This window comes from Drechmeria coniospora, chromosome 02 (genome assembly GCF_001625195.1).
Source record: "Drechmeria coniospora strain ARSEF 6962 chromosome 02, whole genome shotgun sequence".
In the NCBI taxonomy this organism is placed as follows: domain Eukaryota; kingdom Fungi; phylum Ascomycota; class Sordariomycetes; order Hypocreales; family Ophiocordycipitaceae; genus Drechmeria; species Drechmeria coniospora.
The window spans coordinates 6,374,812-6,394,932 of NC_054390.1; the positions used below are offsets into that span (position 1 = coordinate 6,374,812).

Here is a 20,121-nt window from a genome sequence, read left to right on the forward strand (position 1 = left end):
CCGTGAGTATTATTAATAATGGATGCTCGTCCTTTCTCAACGTGCCCATCGCTGCACAGGTGGCACGACGACGAAAATCGCCACGCCTAACTGCAAGGCTGTGCGCCGTCCGCTTGCCAGCGTAGGCTTTGGCCTTTGTCCTCGGAACCAAAATGTCGTATTTGTGCCCATCGTGGCCCTGCTTCCTGCTTGGTCGTGCCATTCTGTACGAGCACACTTGCCTGCGAGGGCAGGTTCGAGCACGGATACGAATGGATCGAGTACGAAGCTGTGGCCCGTTGCAACCTGCTGGGCTGCACCTGAGACATGTCGTCGTCTCAGGTGGGCGGTGGTGCGGGGGGGAGGGGGGGTCCCGCGAGCCAAGTGTGACTTGTGCGTACTGTACGACTTCGCCTTGGACGCCGACGATGCATGGAACAGATTGGACGGCGAGTCGCTCGCACCACGCGGCGGCCAGGGGGGGGGGCAGGGCAGTGGCGGGAGTCCCATGGCGTCGGTGAGAGGCGACGAGGCAAGCCCGCGGTCCGTCGACAACCTTTGGGGGGAGCCCGTGAAAAGCATCATGCACTTCCTGTGGCTGCTTGATTCGCATCGGCGTTTCACCTCGCACCGGTCCTGCGCGCTTGATTGGATCGCTGCCGGCCGCGGGAAAAAAAAAGCCCAGGCAAGCCAGTGATGATTTCTCCAGCTTTCCGCACTTGCTCCGTTTCGTCGTCCGTCATTCCGTCACCATCACCATCCGCCCTCAGGATACGTGATCTATCCTCATCCATCCTCATCCATCCTCGCCATCCTCGCCATCCTCACCATCTCACCATCTCACCATCCTCACCCACGCATCCGGCCATCTGGTCGTTTCAAGCCCGTCAGCCTACTGGCACTAGCGCAACCGTGGTTCGAGCTGTGGCCTGTCGCGGATGAAGCTTACTAGCACGAATACGTCTTCATGTTGTGGGAGCTCGTTGTCGTTGCACCGTTGCCTCGGCCCGCCCATTGTTTCTCCATTGTCGCTCTGTCACCGTCGCCAGCCGGAGATGTCGCCCGTCACCTACCCAGCCGACTTGGTGACGAAGAGAGAGCAAGCATGAATACTTGCCATCATGTACCTAGCCTTCGCGAACGGGTACATGTACAGGTGCTTGTACCTTCGAGCTCAGGTGTGTGTGTATCTGTACCGAGTACGTCGTGTCCCGTTCATGAGACCTGCTGGTAGGGAACCTGTTGTCGTGAACACCACCTACCGTCACTGCAATTGGTCACATGCGAACAATCAATGTCCAGTACCTATCTAGTGGGTAGGATACAGTAGATGCAGCGCACAGCGCATAGTACCGAGCACCAAGAACTCCGTATCTGCAACCCTATCGCCGAAACCAGTCCTCACTCGCTTGTCCATCTCGACCGCCGTCTGCCCCTTTGCATCTCATGCTTCCAACGGAATCCTTGCACCTGCTTGTGACGTCACCCCTCACCCGGCTTGCTTGCCCCCGAATACTTCACCATGAGCCTCGACAAGGAGGTGCCCGTACACGAGAGCAGCGCACGTCTACCCTGCATGCTCGTCAACCTGTTCATGGTTCATCCACTTGGCGCTGGGTGTGCCAACTGCCAAGGCCACGGTATCAATACTACTGCTATTACTGTACTCACTGTAGTTGTACATGTCGATGCGCACGAACCCTATCCGTCCTGCCCTACCCTGGAGAAAGCATTTGACCTCGAGCATGACAGGACTTGCGCAGCAGAGGCAATGCAGGAATCGATCATGGCCATCCTTGCCTCTTCTATTCATCTCGCGACCCATCGTCCGTGTGAGCGCTGCGAGAGCTCCCGAGTACCATCACGTGACCATTTCGAGAGGGCAATCCATGGCCATTCCGTGTCACCTGACTGACATCACCACCGCCGAGTCCATCACACCGCCTTTGCTGAGAGCGTACAGTCCATCCCGTCGGCCCCCTCTTTCGGCTTGCCGTGGCGATGAAGCGGTCACGAGAGCCGGACGAAGACCCGAATTCAGAGACGGCCCTGGGACTGGATCCCACGACCGAACAGCTACCCTCCAAAATATTGGGCGTCGTGGAATCAGAGGAACCCAAAGGCGTCGAGGACGATACGACGGCCATGAGATGCTCACTACCTCCTCACTCGTCACCCGTTCTTTTCAATACGTTTGGACAGTATGAATTGCACTTTCGCCAGTTTCACACCAACCAATGTCTCGAATGTCACAGAAACTTTCCGTCCGACCACCTTCTCGGCGTCCACATCGAGGAATGGCACGACCCCATCGTAAGAGTCCGCAGGGAAAAGGGCGAGCACACCGTTTGTCTCCTCCGCCCCGTGAACGAGTACCTCGTCCCTGATTGCGGGTAGTATAGCTGCTTCGTCGATGGCTGCGAACGCAAGTGCTTGACCCATCAGAAGCGCAGGATGCACATGATCGACAAGCACGCCTACCCAAGGAACTTCTTCTTCGCCGTCACCAAAGATGGCATCGATGGGAGACGATCGCTGCTCGTTGAGCACAGTCGCCGCAGGGCCCGGCCATCGGCGGGCATGCTGTCCGCGGAGACGACCCGTCCACGAGGCACCCTGGACGAGTCCCCCCCCGCCAACAACGAACACGGCCAACCGGCAATTCCTGGCAAAGCAACCGTGAATCCGAAGCCGCATGGGCCAGGCGAGGCGGAAATGGACGACGCAGATGTGGCGAGTATTACGGGCGCCATGTCCGCGCTGCAGTTCGTCCCTCCCAGCGTCCGATTCGGTCGGGGCCGTGCCGCTGGCTTCGCACGGAGATAGGCATCATGGGCATCACGAAAGGGATCGGCTAGGGAATGACCGTCATCAGTATGGTGCATGCCGGGCAAGATTCGGTCAACCGAAAGGATTTCTACCTCGTCCCGTCCAAAAACACGCTTCAGGCCCTGCTCAGGTCCGAGACCTGGCCGGCTTGGGGCCCTTTCTCTCATGCCCATGACTGATAATGCGCCAAACACCTGCCTTTTCCAAACAGACTTCATGCACCATGATCGACCTAGTCGCCCGAGGCGCAGCCTCGACAGCCGCAGCTGACACACTGTATGTCCTTGTCTTCTTTCATTTCCGCCCTCGGGACGCGGCAGATGCATGTGCTGTTGAAGTTGGTCTCTTTTGTTTGCACGCATCGAAGGCAGCAAAGCTAACGTTCTGTCAGTCGGCCACCTCCCATCATCGTCTGCGACGGAATGAACCTACCGATTCGTAGCCCGTCTTTTTCCATTTGGCGATGAGCATCGCGTCGGCGTACCCGTTCTTCAGCAGCCAGTCATACAATGGCTTGCTTATGGCCTCCTTCTCGTAGTATAGATCGTAAATATACCGGCTGCGCTGATGCGATAATTGGAAAATCTCCCACTGTGCCTGGTGTTTCGGTCCTGCCGGAGGCGGCTTGTTTTGCGCATCCTTCATCTTGTTCACGAATATCAGGAGATTGTCCTCGATGTCGCTGAAGCCTTCGGGTGGCGGCTTTCGCTTTGATGAGTGCCGAATCGCAGGCATTTTGGGAGCCTTTGGGAATCGTCGATCGCCCTCAAGGATGCCGGGCCGGAAGATGTTTCGATCGTGAGCAAGGCAAGTGAAATGCAAGACGCCGACGGAGAACGGGAACCGAGTTGCTTTATGAGTGGCCGTCGACAAATCATACATGTCCGTGGCGCATTCTGGAAGTGGCGGTGCCTTGTAATCAACATCCCGGAAGATCACGTGACTCGTACGATGCCAGCTTCAACCGTGCCGTTTCCACCTTGCTTCATCATTACCACCTCCGATAGCTACTGATCGCCCGCCATGGCCATCACGCCGACGCAGTTCGCCAAGAAGACGGCGCAATGTATGATCTTGACCGATGCGACCGCTGCGGCATGCTAATGGACCGAAACAGCGGCCAGCTGGGCAGATGCGAAGCGTCGAGTGCTCTCGTCCTACAGAGAATGGATCCGTGCCGTACGTCTCCGGTCGACCGGACCCCCCCCGAGTCTGAAAGCTCCCTTTGTGCTGCTTCTTAGCCTCTTCCACGGCCCTTCTCCATGGACACGACACATGCGTGGCGCCGGCAGTCGAAGCTAACGAGCAAGCAGGGCCCCGAGATCCAGACCATGTACAACATGCCCATGCCCGTCTCCGCCATCCGTACACGGATAAGGCAGGAATTTGAGCGCAACCGCTTCGTCAAGACACTTCCAGTCGTCGATGTCCTCCTTTTCAAATCCCACGCCGAGTACCAGGTATGGCCAGATACGACTTGCTCGGCGCCGCCCAGACGTCCGGACGAGAGCCAAGCCCTGCCTTTGGAACGAAGCTGACGCTTGCGGCAACAGGAGACGATGAATTTCTGGAAGCAAACCACCCACGTCATGTCCTACTTCAACGAGAACTTCAGAGGCGACAAGCGATTGCCTTCCAGCTTCATGCAGGGATTTCTCGAGGTTAGGGGACCATGTTCGCCGGCAGCGCAAGTTCCATTTCACTAACACACTTCACAGGGCCGGAATTGAAGAGGAGACAGTCGCAGCGGATGCTTGTGTATTAGTCTTCACTTCTATGCAGACTTTGATCCCAAATAATAACCGCACAACGCCCCCAATGCCCGTGATGCCCTACTATAGACAAGTGTAGTGTGTGAAATGAAATCAGGAGATCCTTGTAGACAGCTGGCGGGATGATGCTTCGCAGCGTCAGACCAGCGTGGCCTTGTATGCATCCCTCTTCGTCCAGAACTCGTCGGCCACGACGTCGCATACGTCCTGCAAGTCAACGAGCCCCTTTTTCAGTGCATCCACCGCCGTACCCTCTGCGCTAAGCGTTAGCACCCATCGAAGCTCATGAGGTTATGGACCGTGATGAAGGTGTCCTACCGTAAGTTTGTATTCTAATGTTCATCTTGGGTTCGGAGGGATGAGGAATCGAGTAGGCGCAGAACTCAACGTCGGGGCTGGGCATTCGTCAGCATTGGCTCTCTTCCCCTCCCACGCAGGCGCTCGCTCGCTTACTTTTTCATGATGATATATCTCAGCGCATTTCCTAATGTGTGCCCTTCATCGGTAAACTGAAATGAGGCCGCAGTATCTGTCGAGCCAGGGAGCTGCAAGCTCGCTTGTCAGTTGTCGTTCGCCACGCCACCAGCAGGGTCCAGGCGTACAATCTTCACACGTTGGAGCTCCTCTTCCTCTTCCTCTTCCTCCTCATCGCCATCTGCCGCCGCTGCCGTGCCATCGTCCGTGATTGCATCCTGTGTGTCCTGCGGCTGAGCTGCTGGTGGGGCATCTTCCATGTTCACGTCTGTCGACACCGCCGACACGTCTGGCTTCTTTGTTCGGCCCGGCATGGCGAATAGGCACTTGGGGGGTGTGGTTGGAATTACGCTCCAAAGATGGTAAGTCGGTCGAGCTCGTGCCAGTTTCCGTGCTGATGTCGGCGAGGAAAGATAGATAGATAGTATGAGTATGTTTCCTGACCAGTAACAGGCCGGCACGCACTCGCATTTCCTAAAAATTTGAAGCATTGGCGGGGCAGAACTTGTACGATCATCCACAAAGGGCTCTTATGCCGAATTAGCGAGGTGGAAAAGTGTCTTCACCGCCCGGGTAGCTCAATGGCTAGAGCGTGCGGCTTTTAACCGCAAGGCTGGGGGTTCGACCCCCCCCTCGGGCGAACATTTCTTTTTTGTCGAGTGCCTCGATTTTGCCGCTTCTAAATAGGATATGTATGCATGCTCTACTGAATGCCTAGTTCCTACAACGTTGATATGTATAATCTTCAGAAGTGGATTGAGAAGTAGCAGCGGTGGTGGCAATATGAATTTACTTGTTGGGCTCAAGTACTACACAATCAAGGTGGTATTATGAATTGACTTTCAGTCTCAAGTACTGTACAATAAAAATATCATGTACTCCGTATGGGCAGACATCATTCCGTCTCATCCACCTGTCTTACAAGGGCATCGCCATCCTCGACTTCTTTAAGCTTTCGAGGTCATCTCGGCAGCTCCCGCAGTGTCTGTCTCTCCAATCCCAAAGCTCTCCTTTCCTGCTGCTCGTCATGGAGCTCAGCAGATTCCGGGTTCGAGAGTCCTCCCGAGAGCCCTTGGCCTCCTCGCTCTTCTTCATCGCCGAATCTAGGCTGTCGCATAAAGACTTCTCGTTGATGAGCCAATTTTCCCATTCCGACTGCAAAATCTCCCGCTCTACGCTGTTGACGACGCGCATTGCCACCATCAGATCGTGGCGGTACGTCCCCAACCGCTGTCGTGTTCGCCGCAGCCGGCGAGCCATGGAGCGGCTGGACGGCAAGGTCAACGTCGTGCCTTCGTCCTCCCAGGGCGCGTCCACGTCGGCGGAGCCCATAAGGTTCTTGTAAGTGCTAAAGCAGGAGCTGTTTGCCGGCGATGATGGCTCGATGCTGCCCGCGCCGGTGGCCTTGTCCAGATCCGCAAAGTAGATTGCCTTGCTCATCACCAAGTTGGGCTTCACCCCCACGCGATGCATAAACTTTGCCGCGCTCCTTTCCTTCCACCACGCCGAGGACTCGGCCGACATCAACAGCAGGTTCGTCAATGCGCTGAAGCCGAGCAGCAAGAGTATGACCCGATTCGCCGATATGACGCCAAATATCGTCCTCAGGCCGGCAAACGACCACATGATGAGCGAAGACACGGCGCTCTCGGCGAACGACCTCACAGTCTCCAGCAGCAGGGCCGTCAGCGTGCGAGGCTTGGTGGCATCCTTCCGGCTCGAGCCCGTCGCGGCCGGCGAGAAGACGACAACCTGCGTCTGCTGGCCAACGTGACCGTAGACTTGTATCGCGCGATTGGTGCGGCTCCGCGGCCCCAGCTTTCGCACCTGGTCGGTGGCCAGCTCGGCGAGCTCTTCGGCGTCGTTGCTCAAATCACGGAGCGCCTGCCTTTCAATCAGATTCTTCGACAGGGCGCGCGCCTTGGACCAGTCGATCTTGATGTACACGGCAAGCTTGCACTTTGACTTGGCAACGTGCGTGATGACGACCTTCATGACCAGTTTGAAGCTGCTGGAATGCGGTAGGTGCCAGGCTGTTTTGATGTGCGTCACGACGTACGTGACATGGTCGTTGTAGACGTCAATCGTCTGGAAATCATTGATGCTCGCCGACTTGGAACGGCCAAACAGGTCAACATGGTTCACCTTGAACTGGAAGTCTCGCTGCATCTTGCCCTCGTCCACGAGAATCCAGGGGCCCTGGGCAATCTGCTGCGCCCTGTGCTCAAAGTATAGCTTTGGGAAGACGAAACTCTTGTCCCCGAAGAGGACGTGGAAGCATGCCTTGGCGCTGATCTCAAAGTGCCTGTCGGCCGCCATCTCCGTCATGCCCTCCGGCACGTACACGACCGGATGAGGCGGGAGATGCAGCTTCAACGGCAGCCTCGGCGATCTGGCCGGTCGAGCATGAACGTGATGCTGCTGCAGATGACGCGCCACCACCGGCTTCCCGCACATGGGCGGGTCATCCGCAGGCGTGGTGGGCGACGTCTCCTCCCAGCCGTCGGCGCCCGGACTGTGCTTCTCGTACTCGTCCCTCTCGACGTTGAGCAGGGCCGAGACGATGTCCCCCGTGTCCATGGGCTCCTCCGCTTGCAAGTTGTCCACCAAGAGGTTGAGGCGCGTGTGGAGCAGGTGAAGGTCGTCGAGGAAGACCTTGATGCTGATGCGCGTGTGTCCCGTCTCGTTGGTGTCCCGGCCGAGGTGCAAGAATATGAAGTCGCAGTCGCTCCCGGAGGCCGTCGTCATCTCCGTGATGATGTCGAGATGGATGCTGAAGGCGACGACGAGCCCCATATGCTGGCTGTAGAAATACATGTTGTCGGCCGTCACGAAGATGCGACCGTCGCCCTGGAGCGGCCGGCTCGGAGACCCGCTCTCCCTGACGCTCGACCAGGCCGCCCTGAACACAAGCACCAGCTTCTCGCCCGGCGCCGCGTTCGGGAACAAGAGTCGGAATTGGGGGTTCTGAGCGTGCAGTTCCATCGGGTAGTTGGAAGGATCACGGTCGGCCTGCTTCTCGGCGGCCCTGGTCAGGGACGTCGGTGCGGTTTCCTGAACGACGACGCCGTACGGATCATTGTCGTCCAGACGGGGCAAGGTAGGCTGCTCAGGCGCACCACCGGCGGCCGACCAGACATGGCTTCCCCAGAAATTGGCCACGACCGACATTGGCAGCTTGCGACCGTTGCCGAGGCCACGGCGTTCCACCGCAGCGAAGACGGCAGCACGGCTCAGGGTCGTCATAGTCGGCGGCTTCGCCCATGTCGGCGGAGCGAGGGAGCCAGGCGCACTGTCGAGAGGAGGCGCAAGCCTGGAAGCAAGCTTTGGAGCGACGGGCAGCAGGTTGTGACTTGAGGCCGAATTCATGGTTCCGCCGGGTGGGTTGGAGGCGGCGACGGAGCCGGCATCGCCGCCGGCGTTAAACGTGCTTCTGCGGTGGAGGTCCAGCCTCTGGATAATTCTTGCGGCATGCTCGCGGCCGCTCTCACCATCTTCCCGCATCGCCAAGTCCTTGCCGAGGGCGGTGAAGGATCGTCGACCGAAACTGCCGTTGGCATCAAGGCTGTGCCTAGTGGCGAGATGTCCATCTTGGCTCGGGACAATGAGGGTCGCCGATCTCTCGAAGCCGGGGTTGGAATCGTCGGCGGCGCCGAGCGGGTTATCGGCCGCCTTGGCAGAGAACTCGGGCATGCACGGCGGCGAGATGGAAAAGGCAGGATCGGCGCCGCCCGACGACGAGCTCGAGCCGCGATCCATGCTGGCTTCAAAGGCCTTCTTCTTTGTGACCTCGAAAACGTCGAGCCACTGGACGAGCTGCTTTTGCGTCTCCGCCTGCAACATCATCGTCTGGTTCTTCGTCTTGACCTCGAGGCAGAAGCGCCTCTCCTCGCCGACGGCCGGCCTCGCGTTGCAGAGCAGCACGCCAATCTCGTCGCCCTGCAGCACACCGTGGGACCCGGCGACGAGCCAACCGAAGACGCCATCGCGGCAGTAGTACCAGCGGCGGACCCAGGTGTAGCGAACCGGTTTGCTCGATGCGACGCGCAACGACAGCCATCCCTGCTTTTCCGATATGCCAGGAGCCTCATCCTTGGCGCGTAGGCTCATGGGCCCTCGCGATCCTAGGAGCGGGACCGTCGATGTGCTGTAGTCTTCCAATTCGCGAGACGGCTTGAAGTCTTCCATGGTGCTCTCGCCGATGGCCCTTCGTGCGTGCTGCAGCTCGGTTCTGAAGACGCTCTCGGAGAGCTCCATCTCCTTGGCCCAGCCTCGCAACCTGTCCATCTCACGCGACCATCGAGTGGCGCTCGCCGAGACGTCGCGCGAGCGCTTCATCTCTTCCCACAGTTCGTTGCAGACCTTGACGAGCAGCTTGTCGACGGTGAAGCGGAGCTGGGGTGCCAGCTGGCAGTAGTCCATGGAAGCTTGCAGGTAGGCTTTTCGGTTCTCGTAGACGGAGAAGGCATCTTCGCGGAGCGCCGACGGCTCCTTTGTCTTCGATTGACCGACGTAGCGGGCAAGGATGGAGTCGTACGACCGTTGCGTCTGCTCCAGCGACCGGCGAATCTCCTTGAAGTTTCGCAAATCGTTGCCCAGAAAGGCACGAATCGGCTCGACGACGAGCCCATCCAGCTTCCGCATGCTGCTCAGCATCTGCACCCAGCACTCTCGCTGGCCGTCGGCAACCCACTTCAGGGCGAGGAAGCTGTAGTCGTTTTCGACGAGGCTCTCGACAGCCGAGGGCATCGACCTGGCGAGATATGCATTGACCGACTCCTCGAGGCCGAGGACGTCATGAACGAGCCTCGAAGTGGAGGTGGCATACCCGTTGAGCCATTTCTCGAGCGCGTCGATCTGGTCAGCAAAGTGGGCGGCCGACGCTCGAAAGGCGGGCGAGTCGAGTGCCGCCTCGTTGAGGCCGACGGGGATGCCCTGGCCCGACGGCCGTTGGGCGGCGGCTATGGACATGGCTGACGTTGCGCAATCGACTGTATCCGCATTGTTTTCGACCAGCTTGCGAAGAAGGTGATGATGTCGTGCCGGTGCCGGATGCAAGGAGGAAGTTATTATGGTGGTGTACGGAGTAGAGTGGTGAAACATGGGAGTTGGGAAAGCTCTCGAGCTGACGTATTTGCGAGTACATGCAGGTACCATGCAAGTAAGTACTTTGTTGTACAGTAACGCACTTGTGCTGTTGGCATAGGCATGTACAGGTACCTGTATATTGCAGTAATGCACTAGGGTTGCCCGGTCCGTCGTTGTACTTGCATGCGCAGGTGCTGTACGGATACTGTATGTAGCTATTTCAAGCAGCACGCACCCCACAAATCATCACTCCATGATGCGGCACAGTACCTCGAGCAGGTGTCAAGTACATGTACATCTACGTACTTGGGCGGACCGTACCTACATGTACTCCGGCAGTCAGTAATACTAATACTACCTACAACGACTTAACTACTCGTGATGACGACGTCCGCGAACGTAAGACATGCTCCGTTCTAACCCAATACAAAGTCAAGCCAAGCCCAGCATTCTCGATCCATCTCCCACTAAACGACGATATGCGCTCTGCCCGTCCAGCTACTACAGCACTGCTGCTTCTTGGCCCATGACCCCCATGAAACATGCACATTCACTTTCAGCATGGAACACGTCCGGGCAAGCGAGCACTCCTGATTGATTCTCTCGACCGCCCGCCGTCCGGCCTTTGCTTTCGTACAGCCAGTCCCCTGCGGTCGATAGACTCGATCAACCGCTTGCCGGGCTTCGTCTCCGAGCTGCACCTCCCTCTCCGTCGACGCCGTGGGCTCCCGCTCGTGCTGGGCAGTCGTCGAGCGCCGACGACAGGAACCGACAAGTAAACGCAAAACACGTCGCCCCGTCACCACGTACACCCACCACCTCATTCTCGTCACAAATCTGGAGGAAGCCAATGGTCCTGTGAGCCAGGGTTCCGAAGCAGGCCGTGGACGGATCCGCAGTCAGGCTCACCTCCAGTTCTACCAATCATTCAGCTCAAGGAGCCGTCATCATGGAGCGAAGCGGGCTTGGCCGCAACGGGCCATGGCCTTCGAGGGGAGGCCCGGCTTCGGCTCTTCGCCGCAAAGGCGACGGAGCGAATGACATCGGCGCGGCTCCGGCCGACCTCGGCGCGACGTCATGCTTCTCCTCTTCGCCGGACGCCGACGGTCGAACTTGAGCAGGACCCTCGTGCGAAACGAGGGAATCTGCTGGTCAATCTGGGGGTGGCACGTTAGCTTCCCTTCCCTGGGGTGCCGCGGGTGCCGGGAGAGGGGGGGAGGGGGGCCGAACCGTCATAGTAGTCGTCGTCGTCGTCGAGGTCGGCGAGCTGCTCAAAGTTGACTTTGTAACGGAGGAGGCCGCCGATGCCGCCGAAGCCCTTGACGAACTGGTTGCCTTCGGTGGAGCGGTCCGAGACGAACTCGAGGGCGGTGCCGAAATCCTTGTAGTGCTCGGCGATCCACTCGAGGAAGGACTCCTGGGCGACAATGTCCATCTCCTGCCCCGTCTGCTTGTCGAGGAAGGCGTCTCGGTTGCCCTGCTCCTGCTGCTTGGTGGTGTGAAGGACGATCTCGTTGCCGTCGGAATCTTTGAGGGTCCAGCGGGTGATCTCGAGACTCTCGAAGACGATGAGGATCTCGACGGCACCGAGCTCGAGGGCCTTGAGGGTGTCGTCGATGCCGTAGCAGACCTTGCCCGTGTCCTGGCTGATCTCCTCGAAGTACTTGCCGATGAGCTTCTTCTCCTGGATGAACTTGACGTTGCCGAGCGTCTCCGACGAGAGCTCGATGGCCTGGTTGAAGCCGTTCTCGCCACCGTACGAGACGTCGACGACCTTGATGACCTTTGTCTGGAGACGGTTGTCGAACATGTCGGAGGCGTTGAGGTCGTTCTTGAAGTCGGCGGAACCGGCGAGGATGATGCCGGCGACGTTGACCTTGTCGGCGGTGATGAAGTTTTGCACCGCCAGCTCGGCCACCTTGCGGACGTAGTTGTGACGCTTCTCCTCGCGCAGACGGGCGAAACGCAGGGCGGACTGACCACCACGACCGTGCTTCTTGGGCAGGTCGACGGAGAATTTGTGGACCACGTCGCGCGTGTTTCCGCTCAGGGTTCCGAAGAGGGCGCCGTTGCCGTCCATGATGATGAAGCCGAACTTTTGGTCCGACTCGAGCAGCTCGGCCAAGGCCTCGGTGTGGAACTTGTTGTCGCAGAGGTACAGCGACGTGTTGATGGGCTTGAACGGCTCGAAGTCGATGTTGACCTTTCGTTCCTTGCCTTCCTGGGTCAAGATTTCACCGCAGTAGATGACCAAGCCGTTCGGGGGGACCTTGTTGTACAGCTTGAGACGTTGCTGAGTGGAGGTGATGGCCGACAAGACGGATTGTCGGTTGACGCGAGACTTGATGTTGGAGGCCGTGCCCTGGCGGCAGGAAGGTTAGCTCGCTCGCGACCGGCCCCGTCCACTCGGCGCGTCAGGGGGGACGCACATATTCTTCGGCCAGCATCTTGGCGGCGCGCGAAACTTGATCCTTGGGCGCTAGCAGTCGTCGTGAGTGCATGCACAATGTCGGAAGAGGAAGAAGGAGAGGGAGGGAGGGAAGGAGGGAAGGGAGGAGAGAGGAGAGGGCAAGGTTTGGCGACGGGAACATACGGATGATGAGGGAAATCATGGAGGTGCCATTGCCTCTGGCGGCCTCGAGGCGCTTGATGAGCTTCTTGACCTTCCAGATCTCAATCTGAAGACGGATAACCTGTTAACCACTGCAGTGCGCCGTCGGCAATGGCCTCGTGCTGGCGATTTGTGCTTGTGCTTCCCCTTGACGTCCGTCCTCGCGGCGCAGGGACGCCGAGGGGTGAGGGGCACGACGAGGAGGAGAGGGGAGCACAATTTTTTTTGCACCAAGGTAGGGTGCGAGGGCATGGGCAGGGACCGACTCACGTTCCTCTCGGCCTCGTTCGCTTGCGCGTCGCTCATTTTGACAGTGGTTTCTCGGGACGTCGGGGCGAGCAAAATGTCTGGCTGAGTGCTCGCGAGTCGAAGGGGGAGGAAATTCTCTCTTGGGGGGGCAGCCGTGGGGGGGAAAGGAGCAAGAGAGTGAGCGCGCTGAAGCGGGTGCGTGGGGGTTGCGGTGACACATGGGCCGGAGGACAGCAATTGGATGTGGAGTGCAAGTTTTATTACCCTGTTACAGTACGGAGTACTCCATACATAAATTACTCCGCATGTACTCCGTGTTGCCTGTACATGTACTTTGCTAATACCTGATACCTGCCTACTAAATACTTACTGTACTCCGTACAACTAGTACATGTACATGTATGTAAGTACTTGTGCTGTAAAGTAAGAAAGTAAATACTTGATCACTAATATTAGGAACCAAGGCACCTACTGTACCGCACACCGTATTTAGGGCGTGACTTTATCAGTGCAGTGCAGTTCGAGTCCGAGTGCACCTAAAAGTATAGCACACTTACTGTACTGTACGTGCAGTACACCTACCTAGGAGTACTTACTATTTACTGAGTACAGCCTGCACAGAGTGGACGTTGAAATTCGAGTGTTCATATACACCTACAAGCATCTTTGTGCCTCTGATATGGGTTACTCTGTAATTACGTGCAGTGTACGGAGTACGGAGTATTCCATAGGACTTGTACGGAGAGCATGCACCCCTACGGTAGATGCAGTTGTTTGTAGATGTACGCCTACAGTACATCACAAGCGTACAACAACATGAACAGTACTGTGCAGTCTTTACTTGTAGTCCACCCATTGCACGAGAACGCTTATGCATAGAGGTAGGTTGTGCCTTGTGAAATCATTTCTGATAAAATACAAGTAGTTGTATTGTACGGTTATCTATCTACATGTACCGAGTAGGACATGCTGCATGGTCGTCATTTTTATTCATTCCATCTACTTCAAGTAATTAGACGTGCGATGCCAGAACGAGTTATTCCCTGCCGCGTCTACTGGCTGTCCGACGGCTCCGAGAACTGTTCTAGTTCCCATGAACAGGGCTTTTGTAGCAGCAAATCCGATACTTCTGGAGGCGGAGCAGCCGCCCAAAATGATGAGTATTTTTTTTAATACGTAAAAGGATAGACTTGATGAGCAAGACGGGATGAAAGAGAAAGGGAGGACAGGATGCAGGAGTGGATTCCTTTCGACGGCGGAGAAATGCATCGTGCCGACGCTGTTGGTGATGGTCACCACTCAATCTAATCGTCTGCGCAAGGACACCCAAGTGCCTCATGGTGGTGATGCTCTACGGTAGTCAGTACCTCGACGTGATATTTTCGCATACCCATTACTCCAAAACCCTTTTCAACGGCAAAGCCGGCTGATCATTGCCTGGTACGTACCGCACGGATTGGTCAAGGACCTTTTTGGCGTCGAGGTTGAGGCCGTCACAAGCCGAGCCTACAACCCTTTTAACCGCCTCTTCCCGCCCAGCAGAAAGGCCGGGTGAAGGGAAGGGAACGAAATACGAAATGGCCACCAGCTGATACAGATTCGTAGCCATCTTCGCACGCATCCGCGCCCAGTCGGCTTACTTACCTCTTGTCTTTGCTCCCATCATTTCGCTCGGAATCTCAAACATCGTCTTCGTGGATTCCTGGCCGGTAGCCTACCACCACCACAATGACGAGTGGCGAGGCTAAAGGACAAGCGATCGAGGTCAGCAAGACCGAGAATGGCATCACGACCATTACCATCAACCGCTACCATCGTCGCAACGCCATCGATGGCCCGACCGGCAGGCAGCTCACCGACGCCTTTCTCGCCTTCGAAGCCGATGCCGCCCAAAAGGTGTGCGTCTTTCACGGGGCCAATGGCACTTTCTGCGCAGGCTTCGACTTGCACGAGGTCGCCAGGTTCGGCTCGGCCTCGACCTCCGCCTACAGAGGTCCCATAATCGACGCGAGCCACGCGGTGGACGGGCGCAACATCGGGCCCATCGGACCGTCACGGATGCAGATCAAGAAGCCCGTCATCTGCGCCGTATCCGGTCACGCCGTCGCTGGCGGCCTCGAACTCTCGCTCCTCGGGGACATACGCGTCGCCGAAGAGGACGCCATCTTTGGCGTCTTCTGCAGGCGCTTCGGCGTGCCGCTCATCGACGGCGGAACGGTCCGCCTGCAGGCCATCGTCGGTTTGGGCCGCGCCCTCGACATGATTCTCACCGGGCGACCCGTGTCGGCGCAGGAGGCCTTGCAGATGGGACTCGCGAACCGGGTAGTCCCCAAGGGTCAGGCGTTGAGGGCGGCGATCGAGATGGCGGAACAGCTGCTTGCCTTTCCGCAGGAGTGCATGAACGTCGACAGGGCAAGCTGCTACTACGCAGCCTATAACGCCTCGTCATTCGAGGACGGAATGAGGAATGAGTTTGACAATGGCGTCAAGGTCATCACGACCGAAAGCCTCGCCGGTGCGGCGAGATTTGCTTCCGGCGCAGGACGCCATGGTTCATTTTCGCAATAGGGGTCCCTTGTCAGCACAAAGTCGTGACTGAACGTCAGTGAGGACCCCGATTTCAGGACCCAGGCACAGGGGCGTACGCAATATTTCGTGCCCTCATCCGGTGCCGAAGTGAGGCTGGCTTGATCGATCGAATGCGTTGGTGCAGAAACCCCCAGAAAACGGCCATGCGACGACGGTGAACATCTTGCAATACTAGACAAGAGCATCCAGCAAGCAGACTCTATTATGCTAGAAATTGACGACTCGAAGATGGCGTGTGGTAGTAATACTGTCTTTGATGCCGATGTGCTGGAGAACGAGGGTCATCAACCATTAATATTAATACTGTATGGAGTACGGAGTACGGAGGTGACGTTCCCAATTGGGCAACGTCAACTACGAAGCTGTGTACGTCACAGCCTTAGGTAATAATGGCGCCTCAGACAGACAAATCGTGAGCGTCGCCAGCATCTCCTCGACGACAAAGAGCAGCCACGAACCAACCGATCGACATCCCCATCGACAACAAAGGCAAACGGAATCAAGAGGTGGCCAGGTCGCGACTACTTGCGTCATGGCCGACGAGCTGGGGGAGAAGTCCGCCATTTCCTCCATCCCCGGAGAGCTGGCGACGACGTTGCAGACGGCACATCTACGACGCGATCCAAACCTCCAGTTCGACGCGGCTCCATCCACCGCCGCTGACAAAAAGGTCGTTGTCGTGCCCGACCCGGACGACGAGCCGCACGACGACGCCGACAACATCGACGAGGATGACATCCCCTACAGCGTTCTCTCGCCCGCGCCTCGGCCTCGGCAACTCCCCCCGCTCCCCGACCTGCGCTTCGAGCAGAGCTACCTACGCAGCATAGCCGGGGCGGACACGTGGTGGAAGGTGGTGCTGATTACGACGAGGGACCAGGTAGGGACCCTCTGTGCTCGTCGTCGAAACCGTATTGACGTGCCTTTGATGCAGGTAATCATGCCCTTGGCCCAAGGCTTGATCTACAACCTCCTCCTCTGCGGATGGCAGCAGTGGAATCGCAACGCCAGGCTGCATGGGAACTCTGTAGGGGCGAGGGTTAGAAGGTGGTGGTACGGCGTGAACAAATGGCCGATATCCAAACCCCACCACAGCATGCGATAGTTGCCAATGACGCGTAGCATTACCGAATCGCCCTGTTTGAGGTGTGTGCATTGGTGGTGTATTTGTATCGTACCCAAATTCCCTCCACCGGCCGTGGTCACATGAACAACGTTATCCCGCAGCGCCTGGCCAGCAACGCCAGCACTGGTCGATGCACCATTGCCTGACGCCCACATCCATCGCATCGTTTGTGCTCCCAGCCCACTGCCAAGACCATCCGCAGTTCCGGCGAAAACAACGAGTCTATGCCATGCGCCTCGCGTCCAACCGCAGTTCCGGAAACAGAAGACAGAATACAACAGAGAGTGTGTGTGTGTGTGTGAGTGAGGTGAGGATGTGTGCGAGAGTGAGGGTGAGAGTGCGTGCGAGAGTGAGGGTGAGTGTGTGTGCGAGAGTGAGAGTGAGAGTGAGAGTGAGAGTGCGAGAGCGAAAAGGAGAGAGGGTGAGCGAGAGAGAAGGGGAAAAAGTCATCAAGACCGTCCTGCCCTACTCCTGCCCAGGAACAGGGACAGCGGACGGCACAGCTTGGCCGTACGGCTTCTCCGGGCTTCCTCGAAAAGCCAAGGGTGCCACGGGAAGCATTGCGGCGCCGTTCAACGATGGCTCCCCGGCCCGGTCTTCTGACGGTGCCGATGGTGCCTGTCGGTCCTCGCCAGTGACCTGCGAAGGCGGTTTCCTCGCCGACTCCGACGCAACCGATATAGAGTCTTGGATCGGCGCATCCTGCATGTCAACCTCCCGTCCTGACGGCGTGCTGCCGTTGACCTTGAAATCCTGGGCCTCGAGAGTCGGGAGCATGTTCGGAGATCGGTCGATCGGAGCCAGAACTGTCCTGAGCTTCGGTGACGTCACCGAGAGCTTCACGACCAAGCTCTGAGGCTGATCGACGAGGTCATCGTCCTCCATGACCTCGTCCTCGTCGTACTCGTCTTCATCTTCGGATTCTTCCGGCACGTGGGCCTCTTCCTCCTCGTCGTCGCCGAACTCGGCCTCGCTCTCGTCGGCATCCGAGTCTGCCGAGAGGTGACGGGATCGACTTGCTCCGTGTCCGTTTGCGTTGCCGTTGGCCGCCGCCGTCGCCGCCGCCCGCCTTGGACGAGCCGACGGTCCCGTGGAAGGCTCCTGGTCGAACTCGGAGCCGTCGGCCTGCGGCTGGGCGGGCCCGCCGTCGCCGGCCACCATGTTTAGCCGAGGAGGGGCCCTGACCTGTCGTCCGCTCGACGTCATGACGGGGCCCGATTCCGCCGGGGTGCTGGCTCCCGTGTTGCGGGCGGAGCGTCGGTACCCCGTGGAGTCGGAGAAGATGTCTTCATCGTCCGAGTAGGTGTACTTCATCCGCTTGCCGCGGGTGCGGCCCTCGTAAAGGGAGAAGCCGGGCTCGGGCCGCTTGAACTGCTCCTTTCGCAGCTGTCGATACTCTCGTCGTCTTCGCTTCTAGCATGCCGTCAGAAGGGGCCTTTCGGGCAGCCGGTGGGGAGGCCGAAGAATGCGGCGAGCAAGACTCACCTCCTCGCCGGCTTCGAATCGCGGAACCGCTTGCATCATCTTGTGGCTCAGCTTTCGGGCCTTCGGGCCGCCATCCTTGGTGTCGAGCTTGTCGGCCAGGGCCTTCAACTCTTCGATGCTGCCGGCCACGCTCCACCAGGTTCGGTTGGTTCCGGCCGGGTTGCTCTCCCGATAGACGCGGAAGTGGCTGTCGTCCTGACCCTCGATGAGAAAGTACCGACGCTTGTCGCCGTCGGATCCCCAGGACTGCACCGATCGCGGCTGGTTCAGGTCGTCCTCGTGCCGATTTTGCTTGTACGATTGGTTGATCAGACCTTTGACAGTCTCGGACGAGGCCATGGTCCACAGGATGAGTGTTCGCAGCAGGACGAGCTGTGCGCACATCGTCAGCGAGGCGGCGACGACGACGACGACGACGATGACAAAGGGGAGTGCCGTCAACCTACTCTCTCGTCCGGTGTCATGGAATTGAAGGTGGCGCCCCCCGCGAGGGGATTCTTGGCCTCCCACGAGGCGGCCCATTGACTCTTATGGGAGGCGATGGCATCCTCCAGCGCTCTGCCGTAGTGTCCCTGCCTGCGGAGGGATTCTCCATCAGCAAAATGTTCCTTTGCGCGGCGGCCGGCGGGTTCGTACTTGACATCTTGCTTGCGATTGAGCAGCAAGCCGAGGAGGGCGCAGAGAAAGTGCTCGACGCGATCGCCAGGAATCGGCTCGTTGATGTCGCGCTCCAGCTCCTGCGGGCCGAAGTGGGCGAGGGATTTCGGAAAGGCATCGCTGAAGCGGCTTCTGAACATGACGATGAACTGTACGCCGACGAGAGAAGTGTCCACGTTAGCGTCTGGGGCTCCCGTGACGTGACGCTGCGACCTTGGGACGCGTAATGTCGCGTCATACCTGACGAGAAACGCGACGAGGCGCACACGTCGCCCGTGGAAGGGGAGGGAAGGGGAGGATAGGCAAGGCAGGTCAAGGGCCCGCGAACGGTACGTACTGCAACGTCGGGATTGTCCGCGAGAATATAATCGTGCGGAGGCGATGGCGACCGTTTGCGCGGCGGCGGCGATGGCTCCTTTGGCGGCTGCTCCGACAGCTTTGGGAAGAACTTGAGGATGCCCCCTCTGGAGGACTTGGTCGCGATCGCAGGCGCGCCGTCGCTGCTTCCATCACCCTCATCTTCCGACGGGGCCGGTGACAGTGACGAGAGGGACGAGAGTTCGGAGGAGTCGTCGTCGTCTGCCGCCATGACGGGTTTGCTACGCTCCATGTCCTCGGGTCGTCGCGATGTGTGGCAAAAGAAGATGGAGGCCGAAAGAGAGTGAGAGCAAACGAGCGAGACCGAAAGGAGGAGAGGGAGGGGGGGGGAGGAAGATAGATTGAGGAGCGAGAGGGGGAGAGGAGGGAGTTGACTCTCCGTGTGGAAGTCGCAAAGAGGGTACGAAGTACAGTTCAGAGTACTCCGTAGAGATAGGGAGAAAATGTTGGTAAGTGCACGTAAGTACAACTAAAGTATTAATAGGTCTTAGGTATTACGGAGTGTCAGTATTGGCTTGATGGGTATGGGGGGAGGTAGTATTACTGTATTATGGGGTGGACGGGTTTATTCAGTAGCCAGGTATGCAGTGCAAGCAAGCCTTTTGAATTTTTGGTTTTGCCTCTCGGCTCTGTATCGGTGCTTTGCTTGTTCTGCGGTACAAATGCTCGACCGAAGCGAAAGACAATGCAGGCCGACTAATCTGAGAGCCAAGTCTCAAGTCGATGAGGCGGCGCAACTCAGAAATGCCCCATTCGATAGACGCATGGTTTGACTTTAGTTCGAGTGCCACTCGATGGACGATGGCCCTCCAAGTCCGCCCCCCCCTCCCCCTCTTCCAATCGGTTGACATGTTTTTGGCCTCTCCTCTACCTTGCTGTACATG

General features: G+C 58.0%; 9 protein-coding genes and 1 non-coding gene across 10 annotated transcripts; 5 read left to right on the forward strand and 5 right to left on the reverse strand.

Moving 5' to 3' along the window:
• Positions 1–1,501: 1,501 nt before the first annotated feature.
• Positions 1,502–2,805, forward strand: DCS_04851 (C2H2 type zinc finger domain protein; the record flags this gene model as incomplete). Its single annotated transcript, XM_040802157.1, has 3 exons — positions 1,502–1,811; positions 1,943–2,325; positions 2,377–2,805. The coding sequence occupies 3 exons, from the start codon at positions 1,502–1,504 to the stop codon at positions 2,803–2,805; spliced, it is 1,122 nt and encodes a 373-aa protein (XP_040657190.1).
• A 235-nt stretch (positions 2,806–3,040) lies between these two features.
• DCS_04852 (uncharacterized protein) lies at positions 3,041–3,543 on the reverse strand (the record flags this gene model as incomplete). Its single annotated transcript, XM_040802158.1, has 2 exons — positions 3,041–3,184; positions 3,241–3,543. The coding sequence occupies 2 exons, from the start codon at positions 3,541–3,543 to the stop codon at positions 3,041–3,043; spliced, it is 447 nt and encodes a 148-aa protein (XP_040657191.1).
• A 288-nt stretch (positions 3,544–3,831) lies between these two features.
• Positions 3,832–4,538, forward strand: DCS_04853 (NADH-ubiquinone oxidoreductase B14 subunit; the record flags this gene model as incomplete). Its single annotated transcript, XM_040802159.1, has 5 exons — positions 3,832–3,874; positions 3,926–3,987; positions 4,050–4,268; positions 4,362–4,469; positions 4,527–4,538. 5 exons carry the CDS (start codon positions 3,832–3,834, stop codon positions 4,536–4,538), a joined length of 444 nt encoding a protein of 147 aa, XP_040657192.1.
• A 180-nt stretch (positions 4,539–4,718) lies between these two features.
• On the reverse strand, positions 4,719–5,368 carry DCS_04854 (putative DNA-directed RNA polymerase I/III chain AC19; the record flags this gene model as incomplete). Its single annotated transcript, XM_040802160.1, has 4 exons — positions 4,719–4,834; positions 4,899–4,975; positions 5,034–5,125; positions 5,183–5,368. 4 exons carry the CDS (start codon positions 5,366–5,368, stop codon positions 4,719–4,721), a joined length of 471 nt encoding a protein of 156 aa, XP_040657193.1.
• A 253-nt stretch (positions 5,369–5,621) lies between these two features.
• DCS_t53 lies at positions 5,622–5,694 on the forward strand. Its single transcript has one exon. It is a non-coding gene; the product is annotated as a tRNA-Lys (tRNA).
• A 278-nt stretch (positions 5,695–5,972) lies between these two features.
• On the reverse strand, positions 5,973–10,025 carry DCS_04855 (transcription factor SipA3; the record flags this gene model as incomplete). The annotated part of the gene is made up of 1 exon (XM_040802161.1): positions 5,973–10,025. The coding sequence occupies one exon, from the start codon at positions 10,023–10,025 to the stop codon at positions 5,973–5,975; it is 4,053 nt and encodes a 1,350-aa protein (XP_040657194.1).
• A 1,288-nt stretch (positions 10,026–11,313) lies between these two features.
• On the reverse strand, positions 11,314–13,059 carry DCS_04856 (uncharacterized protein; the record flags this gene model as incomplete). Its single annotated transcript, XM_040802162.1, has 3 exons — positions 11,314–12,504; positions 12,572–12,835; positions 13,024–13,059. The coding sequence occupies 3 exons, from the start codon at positions 13,057–13,059 to the stop codon at positions 11,314–11,316; spliced, it is 1,491 nt and encodes a 496-aa protein (XP_040657195.1).
• A 1,671-nt stretch (positions 13,060–14,730) lies between these two features.
• On the forward strand, positions 14,731–15,570 carry DCS_04857 (enoyl-CoA hydratase/isomerase family protein; the record flags this gene model as incomplete). Its single annotated transcript, XM_040802163.1, has 1 exon — positions 14,731–15,570. The coding sequence occupies one exon, from the start codon at positions 14,731–14,733 to the stop codon at positions 15,568–15,570; it is 840 nt and encodes a 279-aa protein (XP_040657196.1).
• Positions 15,571–16,123: 553 nt separating this feature from the next.
• On the forward strand, positions 16,124–16,696 carry DCS_04858 (uncharacterized protein; the record flags this gene model as incomplete). Its single annotated transcript, XM_040802164.1, has 1 exon — positions 16,124–16,696. The coding sequence occupies one exon, from the start codon at positions 16,124–16,126 to the stop codon at positions 16,694–16,696; it is 573 nt and encodes a 190-aa protein (XP_040657197.1).
• Positions 16,697–17,182: 486 nt separating this feature from the next.
• On the reverse strand, positions 17,183–19,469 carry DCS_04859 (uncharacterized protein; the record flags this gene model as incomplete). The annotated part of the gene is made up of 4 exons (XM_040802165.1): positions 17,183–18,130; positions 18,203–18,574; positions 18,649–19,065; positions 19,197–19,469. 4 exons carry the CDS (start codon positions 19,467–19,469, stop codon positions 17,183–17,185), a joined length of 2,010 nt encoding a protein of 669 aa, XP_040657198.1.
• Positions 19,470–20,121: the final 652 nt, after the last annotated feature.